General features: G+C 33.2%; 1 protein-coding gene across 2 annotated transcripts; it reads left to right on the forward strand.

Moving 5' to 3' along the window:
* The first annotated feature begins 6,461 nt into the window (after positions 1-6,461).
* LOC108320656 (uncharacterized) lies at positions 6,462-15,397 on the forward strand. 2 transcript variants are annotated; one of them, XM_052868497.1, is made up of 12 exons: positions 6,462-6,863; positions 7,436-7,662; positions 9,983-10,080; positions 10,416-10,490; positions 10,628-10,974; positions 11,082-11,150; positions 11,229-11,317; positions 11,421-13,589; positions 13,718-13,795; positions 13,901-14,012; positions 14,582-14,632; positions 15,067-15,397. In XM_052868497.1, the coding sequence occupies exons 1-12, from the start codon at positions 6,549-6,551 to the stop codon at positions 15,112-15,114; spliced, it is 3,678 nt and encodes a 1,225-aa protein (XP_052724457.1). In that variant the 5' UTR covers positions 6,462-6,548; the 3' UTR covers positions 15,115-15,397. The 2 variants fall into 2 exon arrangements, with proteins under 2 accessions (XP_052724457.1, XP_017407638.1); XM_017552149.2 differs by having other exon boundaries at positions 10,013-10,080.
* The last annotated feature ends 519 nt before the right edge of the window (positions 15,398-15,916 follow it).

The raw sequence follows: 15,916 nt of genomic DNA on the forward strand, positions 1-15,916 counted from the left end.
TTTAAAACTAAAAAAAAAACAAGAAACCTCCCACGAAAAAAATGTTAGTATCAACCCATAAACCCATAATAGTTGCAAAGCATTTAGTTTCTTAATACCAATTTTGATAAAATCATATAAAGGAAAGGAATAGAAGTTAAACTATAAGTGTGATTGGTAACAAAGTTATTAAGTTTAAATTCCAATTTGAAATCCAGTATGTTTTGTTTTTCTTAATTTCACTTTTGCGTCAAATGATAAATCAGAATGACAACGTCACTACTACAAAAATATCGTATAACGTCGTTGTTTTTTAGCCTTTCACGTCGAATTCTGAGGTCGACGTCATATCGGGAGATGTTAATTTGACGTCGAATTTAAAAAATTCTACGTTAATCAAATTGACATCGAATTTTGTTAATATTCGACCTTAAGCAATTTTTTTGTTTTTTTAATTAATTGTAATCCTTTTTTACAACTCTACGATACCTGAAAAGCAGAAAAACAACAAATTTCAATTTTTGGTATTTTATAAAGCATTAACTATGAACGTGTAGTACAATATCAACAACAAACAACAATAACAAACAACAAACAAGTTCAACCAAATAACAACAACAAACAAGTTGAACAAAAAACAAGTTCAACAAATAAGTTCTTTAAAACGAAAACGAAAACTAACATTCAAAAGGTGGGTTCGTCGGAATAAAGTGTTTCCACCAGTGAGAGAAAAACCAGAATGTGCCTATGAAGGACAAGAACACAAAAATAATCGGTCAAAACAAACGAAAATTATACACAAAGTAGTTAATTAACATGCATTTGTATAAAATGAAAGAAAGATTACATATGACGGTCGTCAAACTTCGTTCGAGAAAAGTTTGAGAAGAGAAAAGGGTCTCGCGCGCTAAGATAAAGTGAATGAATTTTCAATCTCCCGCTCAAATAATACGTCGAAGCTCCTACAAAATTCGACGTATTATATGTGATCTAAAAGAAAAAAGAAAACAAATTAAAAAGGGTTACTTTTTGGCTTCTGGCTGACAAATAATACGTCGAAGCCCTTACAGAATTCGACGTATTATTTGTTTATTAAAAGAGAAAAGAAAAAAAAAATAAAAAGGGTGACTCTTTGGCTTATGACAAACAAATATTACGTCCAACCCCTACATTATTCGACGCACTATTGATGGTTTAAAAGAAAGAAGAAAGAGAATGACGCGCTGGTTTAAATAATTACCATCATAGAACGTCGAATTGAATGAGGCTTTAACATTCTACAATTGTATTTATTTACAAAAATGCCACCAATCATTTTTAGCGTTGGTTATTCAGTGTTTGGATGTTGAACGTGTGACGTCATATGCGGTTTTTGCACTAGTGCGTCATGTTTATATTGACCAAACAAGTTGGAGATGTGAATTGTTTAAAATAAACTTACATGATGTGATTTACTTTGGAATGTAATTTTTTTGTCCAACTGAGTCTTCTTGAAAACTACTCAATATTTTGCAATCTGCTCAAATCTAGAAGATGTGTAATTTGTTATAATATTTTTATTATTTTTTTCAAAAATGAAATGAAAATATGCTTATCAATATGAAACATTCGAGAGGAAATGAACAATGATCTCTTTTCTCAATAAGGGGCAGAGTCAACAATAACAATTTTCTCTGTTCATAACTCTCTTCAATAATTTGTTTTTTTGATGTGTTTTGACGTTAGTTATATGTAAGAAGGTGAAAAGTATATTCCATTTTCTGGACAATAACTTACCCCTTCCGAAATCCCCTTTTCACATAATGGTTTTTCTCTTCTGAAAAATATTTTCGAACAACTTAATAGTCAAAATATCAAATCTCCCTAGAGATAAACTACTAATTCGAAAATTTAAAAACAAAATTTAATAACAATCAAAATGGAAAAGATATAACACAACCATTCAATCAAAAATCAACATCAACATCATTAATTATTTTGTTATTAAAGTGAAAACAAATGAACGAACAGAACAAAAGCAACAAATTGCGGTGTCGCGGGTTGCTGTGTGAGTGAGAGAGAGTATGGAACTGAGAGAAAAACAAATATGATAAGTGAGGAAGGTGGATTGGGGTTAGACGAGTGTTTTTGATTTTTTTCTGTTTGGGCTACAGTAGGGATGACAGAGAAAATGTTGGAGTGAGAGATATGAAAGAAAAAGGGTTGAGATGAATGAGGGAGGTGAATAAGGGTTTGGAGATTTCTTATTTTTTTTTAGTTTTGAGAATGAAAATTATTCAAATACCCTTGACCTTAAAACTTATAATCCATAATATATGAGAGTATTTTTGTCTACTAAAACCCGGTACATATTGTTAAAATGTATCAACTAAAAAAAGACCTTACGCATGTTAGCAAACCCCATATATATCTGAATAACCTATAAAATAGTATAAATAAAATTTCTATTTAATCAAATTCATTTATCATTTTTCTAAAATATTTTCTCAGTCTTTTTTTTTAGATTGTTTACTTCATCCGCCGTTTATTTGAAAATCATAATACACTATAGTGCTAAGTAGGTCACTAATTTATTTAAACTTATACTGATTTAATTAAAAAAAGATTTAATATCTATTTTGGTTTAATATTCTTATTTGTTAGTTTTGTTAAAAGTAATTTTCTTATTTTTAAGTTGTTCAAATGGTTCCATCTTACTTTTGGTTGATGGCATTTAAAACACATAATGTTTACCTTAGCCAATATTAAATTACTTGTCTAGTTTTAAAATATGTGGTCATGGTCATGTGACATTGGCAATATTAAAAGTTTTTATTTCACTTCTTATATTTTATTTTATTCTTAATAGATTTGATTCTCATATTCTTCTTGCTAAACACATCGCCACTTCTTATATTTTATTTTATTCTTAATAGATTTAACTCTCATATTCTTCTTGCTAAACACATCGTCCACTACCGCTGCTCACACCCAAACCACCACAAAAAACCCCAAATAACATAACTCAAAGCAAAACCCTAATCCCAAATCGCGAGATCAAAACTTGTAGAGAAGAATCAAGATCTGAAACCCCAAATAATAGAACCTAAATCAAAACCCTAGTCCCAAATTGCAAGATCAAAACCTGTAGAGAAGAATCAATAACAGAAACCCCAAATAACAAAACCCAAATAAAAAACCCTAGTTCCAAATCGCAAAATCAAAACATGTAGAAAATAATCAAGATAAAAAAACACTAAATACAAAACCCAAATCAAAACCGTAGTTTCAAATCGCGAGATCAAAATATGTAGAGAAGAATCAAGAACAAAAACCCCAAATAACAGAACCCAAATCAAAACCCTAACCCCAAATCACGAGATCAAAAACCTGTAGAGAATAATCAAGAGCTGAACCCCCAAATAATAGAACCTAAATCAAAACCCTAGCCCCAAATTGCGATATCAAAACCTGTAGTGAATAATCAAGAACAGAAACCCCAAATAACAGAACCCAAAACAAAAACCCTAGTCCCAAATTGTAAGATAAAAACCTGTAGAAAAGAATCAAGAACAAAATCCCCAAATAATAGAACCCAAATCAAAATCCTAGTCCTAAATCGCGAGATCAAAACCTGTAGAAAAGAATAAAGAACAAAGACCCAAAATAACATAACCCAAATTCAACCCAGCCAACCATGACCCCTAACCAAAAAAGAAGAAGACGAAACCTCCTACATAGCCACCGAGATTCATGAGTTCGAATTAAAACAAAGGAGAAGAAGAAAAATTTACAAAAACTAGAAAATAGAGAGGGGAAGAAGTTTCTAATCAGACTTTTACGATAATGAATTGAGGGTTTAATTAAGGTAAAGAAAGTTTAATTGTAATAGAGAGGGTTTAATTAAACCAAGGACTTTTAACCTTGTCACTTCAATTGGGCCAATGTTGTCATTGCAAGACTAAACATGTGGAAATTATGTCGTTAGAATTTTAAATGCCATCAATAAAAAAGACCAAATTGAACCATTCGTACAAAGCATGAAACCACTTTGAACAACTCAAAAATAAAAGCTTTGAACAAAACAAACAAATAAGAGAACCAAAACAAATAAGAGAACCAAAATAGGTATTAAACCTTTAAAAAATATTATTTAAAATTATGAACAACCCTTTACATATGTTTAGATAAGAGCAAAACAAAGTAAAGAAGAAAGTAACACGAGTTACGAGTGTCCTGGGTAAGAAAAAGAAAAGAAGCCACCGGAAAAGAAAAAAGCAAAGAGCAACCAATTTATCATATGCAAGTTTGTCAGATAAACTACCTTAGAGAAAATGTTTTATTCCTCATATATTAGATTGCCTCGCTTATTTAAGCACCCATTGGAGTTTTTTACCCACCTTGTTGGTGAAGAGATTATTTTTGTTAATGCTTGGAAGCTCCAAGAAAACTCGTGGTCTATTCATTAGTCATTAGTCATTATCATTAGAAGATTTCATTGAATTAGGTTTTCCTTCTTATTGAGATTTTCCCACGTTAAAAATTTAGGTGCTTACTAGTTTTTCCTAATATTTTTTAGCATATGATTATTTTACATATTATTTACATAGGAATCATTTGACCCTAGTTTTACTCTTGCTATTTAATACTTTTACTATCTTTTCCACAACCGGTATCAAAGCCTAGTTAAAAGCTTTGATTAATGCCATAGAAATGGAAGACTATGGTGGTGTAGGAACCATAATAAATTACATTCTACAAATTATTCAATGTGAAAATCTCACATGAAAGATTTGTTATTTAACAAATACCTATACGATTACGTAGAAAAAAGATGTTAAAGCCGTGCATAAATCTGATAAATAAAAAAAAATATAGCTTTAACTCCAAATCATTTATGAATTCAATCAATGTTTTAACGTGAAACTAAGCATACAAAAATTTACCTAAAAGCCTACCTACCATTGATATTTCAGCATGGTTTTTAAAATCAAACACAAAGGGTTGGATTATCCTAAAAGAAATACCTCAACATATTACTTGTCTCAAAATTAAAGAGTCACATGCTATATGATTTAACATCAATGAAGATAAGAAAAAGAACTAGAAAAGGTAAGAAAAATAAAATAAAATTGTACATTAATTTTCAACTTTTAGTGATTTTTTATGGTTCCTATAAAAAGGAAACATTGTCATTCTCCTTTAGAAAACATAGTTAGTTTCATGTTGTGATATCAATAAAATCATCTTAAAAGTTAAAGTGATGATATTTATGAACTTATTTGAAATGTTTATGAATATTTTTATCATAGAAAAAGTGAGGTAAAATAAAAATCACCTTCTCCATAAACTAAAATATTTTTATGAATAATATAATTTCATTTTTATTCTTATTGTACTTAAAAAATTGTATATGAAAAAGTTTTTTCTAAGAAAACTTTACTTTTTTTATTTATTATTGTTTGAAGGACATGTGCATAGATTATATTTAATATTTGGATCAAGTAAATATTCTTTTATGTGTATAAAGATATTTTTTAGTAAATATATTTTTTTTAAAAGATAAATTTATACTTTACAAAATTATTTTGACTGCATAACTTTTTTTAATTTTTTTTTATCTTTACTCATATAAATCATCAAATCCCCTTAACTGAGTTGAGATGACAGGTGGAGTGAGGCAAAGTAACAATCTAATTATTATATACCACACATTTTAATTATATATATATTTGTTATTTTTATTGTAACCATTTTGTTCTCAACATTTTATTTCCACTAAACTTTCTTCCTTTGTTCATCATGATTGAAGACCATATTTTTCCATAACATCAATTTTTTTTTTTTATCTTTTCCTCTCTTTTGACACTAACAACCCAAAATCACAAAATCAATAAAACTAACAATGATATTTATAAATTCAAATTATCTTTGAAAGCTAAAAAAATAGACTTGCTGTTTACAAGAAAAAAAAAGCTCCATCATCATCTAATTGGAAAAATTGAACTAAATCTCACTCTTTAAAGTTAATATGAGTTTGTTCTGGTTGAAGTTAAATCGAAAAAAAAAATTGAACAAGAGTGATTAAGACACAGATTATTTTTTTTTTGGAAAAGCAATAACTATGAAAAAAAGGGAAAATATAATTTTTGAAGGAACAATTACTATTTAAGAGATTTAAGAGAAAAAATGAGGGAAAAAATATTTTCAGTATTTTTTTTTCATTTAACAGCTAAATACTATATTTTTCCACTAAAGATAATTTTAAGAAATTTCATGTTACATTAATTATCCATACATATGACTTCTACTTTGATAGTTTTCTTTTATTTTTATTGAATAAAAATGCAATATACAATCTTCATAATTACAATGAAAGATGCAAGCAAGTGAAATTTTGCCTCCCGAAAGCAAATTAGGGTAAAAGAAAAATAAAATCCAAGTGATATAGAAAATTTGAAAATATAGATAATTCTATTATTATTTATTGTTGTGGTATTTTCAATTTTTTATAGCATAGTGGTGCGTTCCATCATCATCATAACAGACATCTCGGAGGGAGGCGAAACAACGCAACCGGCAATCCCGACATGTACGGCGGCGCCTCCTCCAAGCTCGGCCGCGGCGGCTCCAACCGCCGCTCCTTCCCTCCTCCTCCGGCGCCTCAGCGTTCATCCGCTCCAGGAGGCCGCCTCTCCCTCGGCTCATCCTCCCGCAACGCCGCGAAGGAGACGGCATCGACGGCAGCGGTGGAGGAGACTTTCAGCCTGACCTCTGGCAGCAACCCGCTTGCATTCTCGATGATCATACGGCTTGCACCCGACCTCGTGGAGGAGATCAGGCGCGTGGAGTCACAGGGCGGCACTGCGCGTATGAAGTTCGGCCCCAATCCTCACAGCGGAAACGTAACGCTTTGCGCTCTACTTGTTTGGTTTTCAGCATTCGACTGGTTATTGCATCGAATCGAACTTTAAAGTGTTTGTTTATTCATTTTTGTTGGCTGTTAGTAATGCTCATTTAAGTTTATTCGGAGTAAAAAGGCAAACGTTATGAAGAGTAATGGCAATATAGACTAGGGTAACCGCGTATTCATAATTCAAAACAGAATTTGAATTTGAAATTATACGTCTATGCTTATTGTGAAATGTATGCATACTGTGAAGTTTTGTGAAATTCATTCATGGAAATTGAATTTTACTGATTTTAAATCTGTATCATCATTACTTCATTTTGAATAGTGTTGTAATGATAGTGCTACTAGGAAGTCGGAGGGTCTGTTTGTTTAATTGTGTATTTGTGTTCCTAATTTGCTACAGTTTGCAATGACATATGCTAAATGACCGACTTTTAAACTTACCAATGTTGTTTCTATTCGAGAGTGAAATCAGGTTACTTTTGTCTTCTGTTTCTGTGTTTTTGGGTTTTTGTCAAGCGATTTCTGATTAGTAGTTTGGAATGAATGTTTTATTTGTGCCAGATTATAGATGTTGGTGGGAAGGAGTACAGGTTTACGTGGTCAAGGGAATTGGGTGACCTCTGTGATATTTACGAAGAGCGTAGGAGTGGCGAAGATGGTAATGGTTTGCTTGTTGAATCTGGGTGTGCCTGGCGCAAACTGAATGTGCAGCGTATCTTGGATGAGTCGACCAAGAATCATGTCAAAAGGCGGTCAGAGGAAGCTGAACGCAAAATGAAGTCTCGCAAGTATGTAGCCATAATTGGGGATATTCCTTACTCTTTACCTCATGAACTTCGTATTATGCACTTAACCTTTGAAAACCTTGTCTTTTCAGTGATCTTTCATATTTTTCTTATTAATTTGTTATTGTTGCATTTCATTTGCATTTATAAGAAACTGCACATGACACTTATGCTCAAAAAGAATAATATGTTTGTTCTATGGTATCGTATTTTCAGAATTTGAAGGTATGCAATACAAGTCAATTGATATATAGGTTTTGGTTCTCTAAAGTCAGCAATTCACTTTTTAGTGTAAAGTAAGCAATATCAGTTATTGGTGGAAAATTAGTGGTTGTTGTTAGAGCCTCATGCATGATTAATCATGTGTCACTCTTACTCATTAGAGGGTCCAAGTCCAAATTTCAAACAACCACTAGGGTAATAATACTGAGGCTAGAGTTTTGAGCTTTTTTTGCTTAGTTTTTTGTAAGTCTTATCTATGCTTGCTACACCTTTTATTTCTTTCATATTTCTATTGCTATTTATTTAATAAAAGGAACTCGCAAGATGAGTTATGGGCTTTGATAGTAGATGTTATTGAATTAGGTTTGGACTTAACTTGATCCTAAAATTTAGTTCATGAAGCAAGAATTGCTCAACCCTTTATAAGGGGATATAAGGCAGACTCTGAGCTAAAAGTGGAAGAGAGGGAGGGATAGGTTGTAGGTTTGAGTCCTCCCGCTAACTAAAACTAACATTAATATCTACTGTCTGCTGATAAAATAACTCAAGCATTTATAAGCTCTACAGTGTTTATAAATATCCATTACAACAACGTTGTAGGGCTATTGCATTAGGGATTCCTTGGATCCAAATTTATGATTCTGTTTGCTATTGTGGCTGTCATGGTCGTTGTGATTTTGGCATGCAACCTGCATTCTCTTGTCATCACCAGCGAGTCTTCAGGCATTTGAACAGTTGATATAATATCAATAATTTTTTGATTCATTTTATTTTTATTTGTGTACAACATGATTTTTTTATACATATGTAATTGATATTTATCATATATTTGAACCACTGTGACTTCCACTCTAATGCGAGGCTATTTGCTATGTGGTATAGTAGATTATTGGCTTTTTTCCATTTTGTTTGCTCTGCAATACCCGTGAGTCAACTATAATAGAGGTGAGATCTCGACACACGCATGCCTCATTTGGATTAGAATTTTGACATCTAAAGTGTGAAGATTTATTGCACCAGGTGACAAAGTAGATTGCACTAATAAAGCTGCAGGGCTAAGTAGATTTTTTTTAATATTGCCCGACTAAAGCTGTCTGGTTAGGTAGAACTTTTGACCCACTATCATATCTGTGAGACTGTGGTACCATCTTGAATTTGGTTAGGTCTTACTCAACCTTAAAACCAAGTGTGGTGAGAATTGCCCTATCCTTTACAAGTTCTACATTGTAAATATCTATAGCGGATTGAATTTGTATTATAGGCAAACAATATATGTGAGCATAGGGGGAACAGATTCTGTTTCAGTTTGGTATTTACCATACAGCAGTTCAATTGTCTTGCAGCGCTCAGTTTGGTGGAGCTTCTAAATAATTTGTTGAACGGGAGCTTGAACCAAAATAATAGGGGTGAGGGAGGAAGAGTAATATAATTGTAGGGGTTGGACTGACTTTTGAGAGTCTTGAATCCCTGGAGTTTAGAGATGCTTCATCATATCTTTTCCTCTTGGTTTTGCAATCTTCTTGATTCTTGGTTCAGATCCAAGGATGCAAGTTGATGTTAATCTGTCTGTTTTCCTGCCCTTGTACTATTCGATTATGTAACCTTACGACATACAATGACACCAACATTCTGTTAAAGCTTTATTTGCTTGAAATATGAGGAATGTTTTTCGCATATTATTCTGTGATTCAATATATTCAAGCTCTAATGTTAATATGTTGGCTAACCCTAATAATTAGAAGGCAGGAAATATGGCTGTACAATATATTCTAATAATTACAAATACTTCTGGAATATGTACAGGAATCAGAAAATATTCTATCCTAAATTAGAGTACTTACATAGTCTCAACACAACATTTTTCTTAAAAAAGTAAATGAACTGTTGTTGGCGTTATACTCAGCCAAATGTAACAGAGGTTCTTGGTTCAGTGCATACTCTATTTCTATTGTTAAAATTAATCAACTCATCTGTTTCTTTTCCAAATTGGCTGATTAGACACTTCTTGTCATTCAATGAATTTTCTTCTTTTATTCCACACAGTGATTGTTTATGGTGTATTCATCCTCTTCCCCTCACCCTGTTTTCTTCTTTTGGCCAGTTTTTCATTTATTTGTGTTGTTTCCAACAGAGCCATTGTCTTAGAGCCAGGGAACCCGCCTATGAAAAGTCAGATAAAGGAATTAGCAGCTGTTGAGGGTAACTTTTCTTTGTTTCTTGTATTTTTCTTTTGTTTCTTGTATATTACAGTTTTATTTTTCCAGTAACATTTTCAGAGTATTTTTATTTTCTTATTTCATTGAGATGAGTAAGTAGAGTTTTACACACACACACACACACACACACACACACACACACACACACACACACACACACATATATATATATATATATATATATATATATTGAGCATGATTACATGCGTATCACCACTCTATTTTCTTCTGCCAAGGCTTTTCATTTTTACAGTCTTTAGTTTAATAAAATTTATATTTGACTATTTTTCTAAATAGCCTTGTACTTCCCTTGTCCAGCTACAACATGGAAGAATTACAGTAAGAAGAAAGAGGCTGCTGCACTTAAGAAAAGAAAAGTGGAAACCCTTCAAGGTGATTGAAGTTTACATCTTTCCAACATAGTTTCAATCAATCTCGAGATAGCATCACTTACCAGTATTGAAACCTTCCTTATAAATTTCTGTTAGCTCGTGTAATTTATCTGTAGTGTATGGGATTTTTTTTAATAGTTGGTGGACCCCCAAAGTCTTCCCATAGATCTGGATTGACTTCTACTAATACCAATACCAAGGGCAAACATTCCTCTCCTCTTCCGTCTCCACCAGATCCTTTTGCTGCTTCTTCCTCCCCACTGGTAGTTGCAAATATGTCTAAGAGCTTTGAGGATGCTATGCCCGTACAAATGACAGGTAAACAAGATACTAATGTTGTCTCTGAGAAAGAAATCTCTACCAGGACAAACAATGCTGTGAGGAACACACCAGGAGGCAAGGGACCTAATGGGTCTAAACCAGCAGATTTGCAGGGCATGCTAATTTCTCTTCTAAAGGATAAACCTAGTGGAATGACTTTGAAGGTGCTGTAGAGGATCCAGAAATTGATTCTTCTTAGGCTTATTTTTAATTTCTCTAACTTTGATTCATCTAATTTATCTTCCTAACTGCCTCCCCCCTTATTTTATAGGCTTTGGAGAAAGCTGTTGGAGACACACTTCCGAATTCCATAAAAAAAATTGAGCAAATTATAAAAAAGGTAGGTAGTGGGTTTTTTTGAGGCTATTGTTTTATGATACTCTTGTTGTCTAATATTTCATTTAATGTTGATGTTCAGATTGCAAAATTTCAAGCTCCAGGAAGGTATATATTGAAACCGGAAGTGGGTTCTGAAAACTTAAATAAGCCTCAGATCGAAAGTGGAAGGTGCCTTTTATTTATTTTTTAAAAATCTTAATAGACCAGTACAACAAGTATCTCACTTTTGTGGGCCCCTTCGTGCATTTAAGGTGTATATTTTTTGGTACAGTTCTCCTGATGGTAGTCACAGCCAGATGCCTACTCGTGAAGAGTTTCATGATCAGACATCAGTCCCGCAGGGAGGATCTGAAGAAAAAGTTCCAAATGTTGATATGGAGGAAACGGTTAATGTAAAATCCAAAGTAGAACAAGATACAAACAGCTTGGAAAAAGTTGATGCCCAACATACTTCACCTGATATTCTTGGTGACAAAAAAGGTTCTGATCACAGTGAAGGCCAGGCAGGCAGCTCCAGTGATAGTGGTAGTGACAGTGACAGTGATAGTGACAGCAGTGATAGTGGCAGTGACAGTGGAAGCCACAGTAGGAGCAGAAGTCCTGCCGGATCAGGGAGCGGGAGTAGTAGTGACAGTGAAAGTGATGCATCTTCTAGCAGCAAGGAGGGACTCGAGGGTTCTGATGAGGATGTAGATATTATGACTAGTGACGATGAGAAAGAGTCAAAACAAAAAGCCGAAGTCTCTGATCAAAGGATGCCCTTACCCATTCAAGGAAAATCTCCTCATGGAAGATCAATGCAGAATGAGGTTGATGAGAAGCAGGATGGTAATGAATCTGATCCAATTGAAATTGAAAAGGACTTACCTGAGGAACCGGAAGCTGAATTAGATCTACCTCCAGCTACCATTCCAAATAGAGGTGGAAAATATGCAGAAGAGACAAGACCATTTTCAATTGACTATGAACAATTCCAGGAACGCCAAAATTATATAGGGAGTCTGTTTGATGAAAAAGAAAATGAAGTTAAAGATAGCTCTAGGCATGAACAGTCTGACAGCTCCGACAGGTTCTCTAAAGGTAAACATAAGAGGGTTTCTGATATGAAGAATGTAGATGAGAAGTCTGCAAAGAGGTTGAAAGCAGAATTGTCTCCCAGTATTGATGCGCAGACACTAAAAAATTCTCGGAACTTGTCTCCTTATGAATTTACTGAAGACATTGGTAAGGGACCTAGTGTACCAGTGTTGAACAGAGCTGACAGACAAGCAAATTTGAGTGTTGGCTTACAAAAGGGACCCAATCGATCATTTCCTGGAAAATCTAGTTCAGATTTTCCACAAAAGTCCTCAGCTCAAACTCCTTTGGAAAACCCTTCCTACTCATGGGAAAAATCAGACAAACAAGGTGAAAGTGTAAGGCACAGCAAAAAACACTCAGCAAATGACTTTCCTGCCCGTGAAGCTTCTTCCGTGCAGAAAGATAAATCTCATAAAGACGCATCAAATGAAGATATTAATGCCACTGAGAAAAAGGTTTCAAGGAATTCCAGGGATGGTAGTAATGGAAGTAAAGAGCCTCTATTTATGGATTCTCATTACCAAGAACAAGGTGAAATGGTTGGTAAATCAAGGGAGCGCCGGCAAAGTACACAGTCTCACTTGGGAACATCACCTAAGGAAAGCGACAGAAGGATTCTTGATCAATCCCCTGTAACTAATGGGCAAGGTGTCTCTCTTCAAAGAGAGCTTTCAGATTTGGAGTTGGGTGAACTTCGTGAGTCCACTCCAGATGAAACTCATGTTACAAAGCAATTTGAACGAAAAGGTTCCTTTAAACAGTTGGAAAAGAAAGCAAACACGTCAGAGGATAGGAATTTGGATATCACTAGAGTAAAACCATCATTGAAGGCAAATTCAGATTCAGGAAAACAGTCCTCAGCCTTTGTAAATTCTGGTTTTCCCAGTAATTTGGACAGCACTTACAAAAAGAACTCAGATAATCATTTTGAGGATTCAACAAAATCTCGTTCTAGAGTTATGCAGACTCATTCACAACATTTGAAAGCTGATAACGCAGAAGTTGGATCTCAAAACAAATTGGTAGAAACGAGTAGTAAATATAGAAATAATGAATCTGGGGTGAGTCGAGATACTGACTTGGAAGGTCGCAGTGAAAGCAATAGAGGAGTACCTGCAAATGCATCTAAACAACAAGACGGTAAAGGGGCAATAGTTTTCTACCCTGGGAAAGAAAGCAAAAGGCAAACATCTAATTCAGTGGAAGAGATGGCTGACGGAGGAAAGGATTCTGGGTTTGCTGATAGAAATCATAGTGATCAAAAGAAGAGAGAGTCATCTTCAGATGAAAATAGTTGCTCTTATTCAAAGTACGAAAAGGATGAGCCTGAATTGAAGGGTCCAATAAGGAGTTTTTCTCAGTAAGCAATTATTCTTAAGCTTTTTTAGTTATATTGTTGTTTGAGTAGTTCATGTTGTGATAGGGTACTCCTCGAGTTTGCACTTGCTCTTTTTGGCATCTGATACATTTTTTCCTATGCAATGATAGATATAAAGAATATGTTGAGGAATTCCGTGACAAATATGATAGTTACAACTCCTTGCACAAGATTTTGGATGGTTACAGGTAAATGCCCTAACAAAAATCAAGGTTTCATTGCTTCTTCTCTTAGAAATTTAGCTTGATCACCTGTCCGATGTTCTGTTTAACATCTCTACCCATAATTTATAGGGACGAATTTCAGAAACTGGGTGAAGATTTAGAACATGCTAAAGCCAGGGATACGGATAGATATTATGACCTTCTGGGGCAGCTGAAGGATTCCTTTCGACACTGTGAACCGGTATGTTCTATTTTTCTCCATTCAATGGATGCAGTATTTTGTATTGTTATGGCAGAGTGCAAATGTTGGACAAATCATGTTTTAATACATCATTATCTGCATTTAACAGAAAAAAACTGACACGCTTAAGCTCCTTCTATATAATCTCATCCATTTACCTTTCTGTTGGGATGATACAGTCTTTGAAAATATTTGTACTCTCTAAATCACACATACGATAATCTTGAAGGAATTTGTGTTTATTTAAAGTGATTGTACACGAGAAAATTAATACCCTAGTTGACGTGGATGTCTTTATCTGGTTTGTCTTATTATATTAAATGGCAACCTTTATTGCATTAACAGCAGTGGTAACTGACTGCCAGTTCCCTGGTTCGACTTGATGTAATTTTAGTTGAGTTTAACATTAAACTAATTAGTGATTTATCTTTTGCTTAAGAATTTGTGTTTAGGATATTGGAGTTTTTTTTCCTCCTAGTGTTTCATCATTCATGTGTTACCTTATTTGTATAGCTCTCCTTGTATATAGTAATATATCTTTTTAACTTGTGAGCATGCTGGAATTGCAGAGACACAAGAGGTTGAAGAAAATATTTGTTGTTCTTCATTTGGAATTGGAGGTAATTATTTACATTTTCTATAACGTTGATTTAGAATTTTATTTTTACAGTGAAAATACCAAAGTATCAACCTATAATATTGATTTGGTCCTGAAATTTTGCGTACACACACACACACACACTATTTAATCCTTGACTATGTCAATCTCATGGCAAAGAAGATCTCCGATTAGAAATTGACTAACTTAAGAGTCTAAATTTTTCATGAAGTTGACAGGAACTAAATTAACAAAGAAGGATAAATTCATCTTGAAGTTAACTGATTCACGTAAACTTAAGGAACAAATTAGCATTGATTGTCGTTTTTGGATTCAAAGTTCTATGTTTCTTCTTTTTATTAAATAATAAACATTTTTGTCTTCTCTCGTAATTGCTTTGTTTTACTGCTTCTTTGTACATGTTCCTAACGTTTCTTTGTTCTCGCTTTTATGCAGAATATTAAACGAAGGATCACGGACTTTGCAAACTCGTATAATAAATGATGAGAGTGCAAGAGTACTATATTGATAAAACAGAAGCCTGTTCATCAAGGTTAAGAACTTTTGGGAGACACGATGTGCAGTTAGATGAATTTTTGTGTAGGTTGGGTATGCTCTTTATTGGTAGAGCCATCTATCTGTGTATAAATGAAATTTTGTCTATTTTGGTATTACCTATAGGTCTGCCATATTTTTTTTAGCTCAGGCTGTCCTTCGTTTTGTTTTTATGTCTTGATAAATGTATATTATTTTATTTCGTTTAACAAATTAACCTAGCTTTAGTTTATCTCTCAAGAACTTCAAATTTTGTTCATGATCTTTATTATCAATAACAGCATTTGATCCTTAAATTTTTTTTGAAAGATTTATTAGTTTTAAAGTTTTCAGAGGCAAAATGTAAACGAAATTTTTTACACTGACTAAAATCACAATATTCATTTTATAAAAACTTAATATTTAAGTCGTGGGTTAAGTATTCAAATTTTAAATACGAGCATAATTTTCTTCTGTTTTTCTTGGTTAAACTTATGTTCGTATATTAATTTAAAGGGTCAAAAGATAAGAGTGATTAAATTGAAATTAAATTTTAGAATAACTCATCCAATTTAATTGCATTAGTTTTTTTTTTCATCTTATTATCCAATGAACTAGCTATTTAATTCAACTTTGATTTGATACATTCCACTTTTGAACAATTGTTTCCCCTAGAAGTGAAATTAGGTTTTTTTATGAAATGTTAAAAATGTTGAAATATGAGATTTGTATATTTAAAATAAAGTAGTAAAATTGAGTAGCAATTTATAGT

This window comes from Vigna angularis, chromosome 9 (assembly GCF_016808095.1).
Source record: "Vigna angularis cultivar LongXiaoDou No.4 chromosome 9, ASM1680809v1, whole genome shotgun sequence".
Taxonomy (NCBI): Eukaryota; Viridiplantae; Streptophyta; class Magnoliopsida; order Fabales; family Fabaceae; genus Vigna; species Vigna angularis.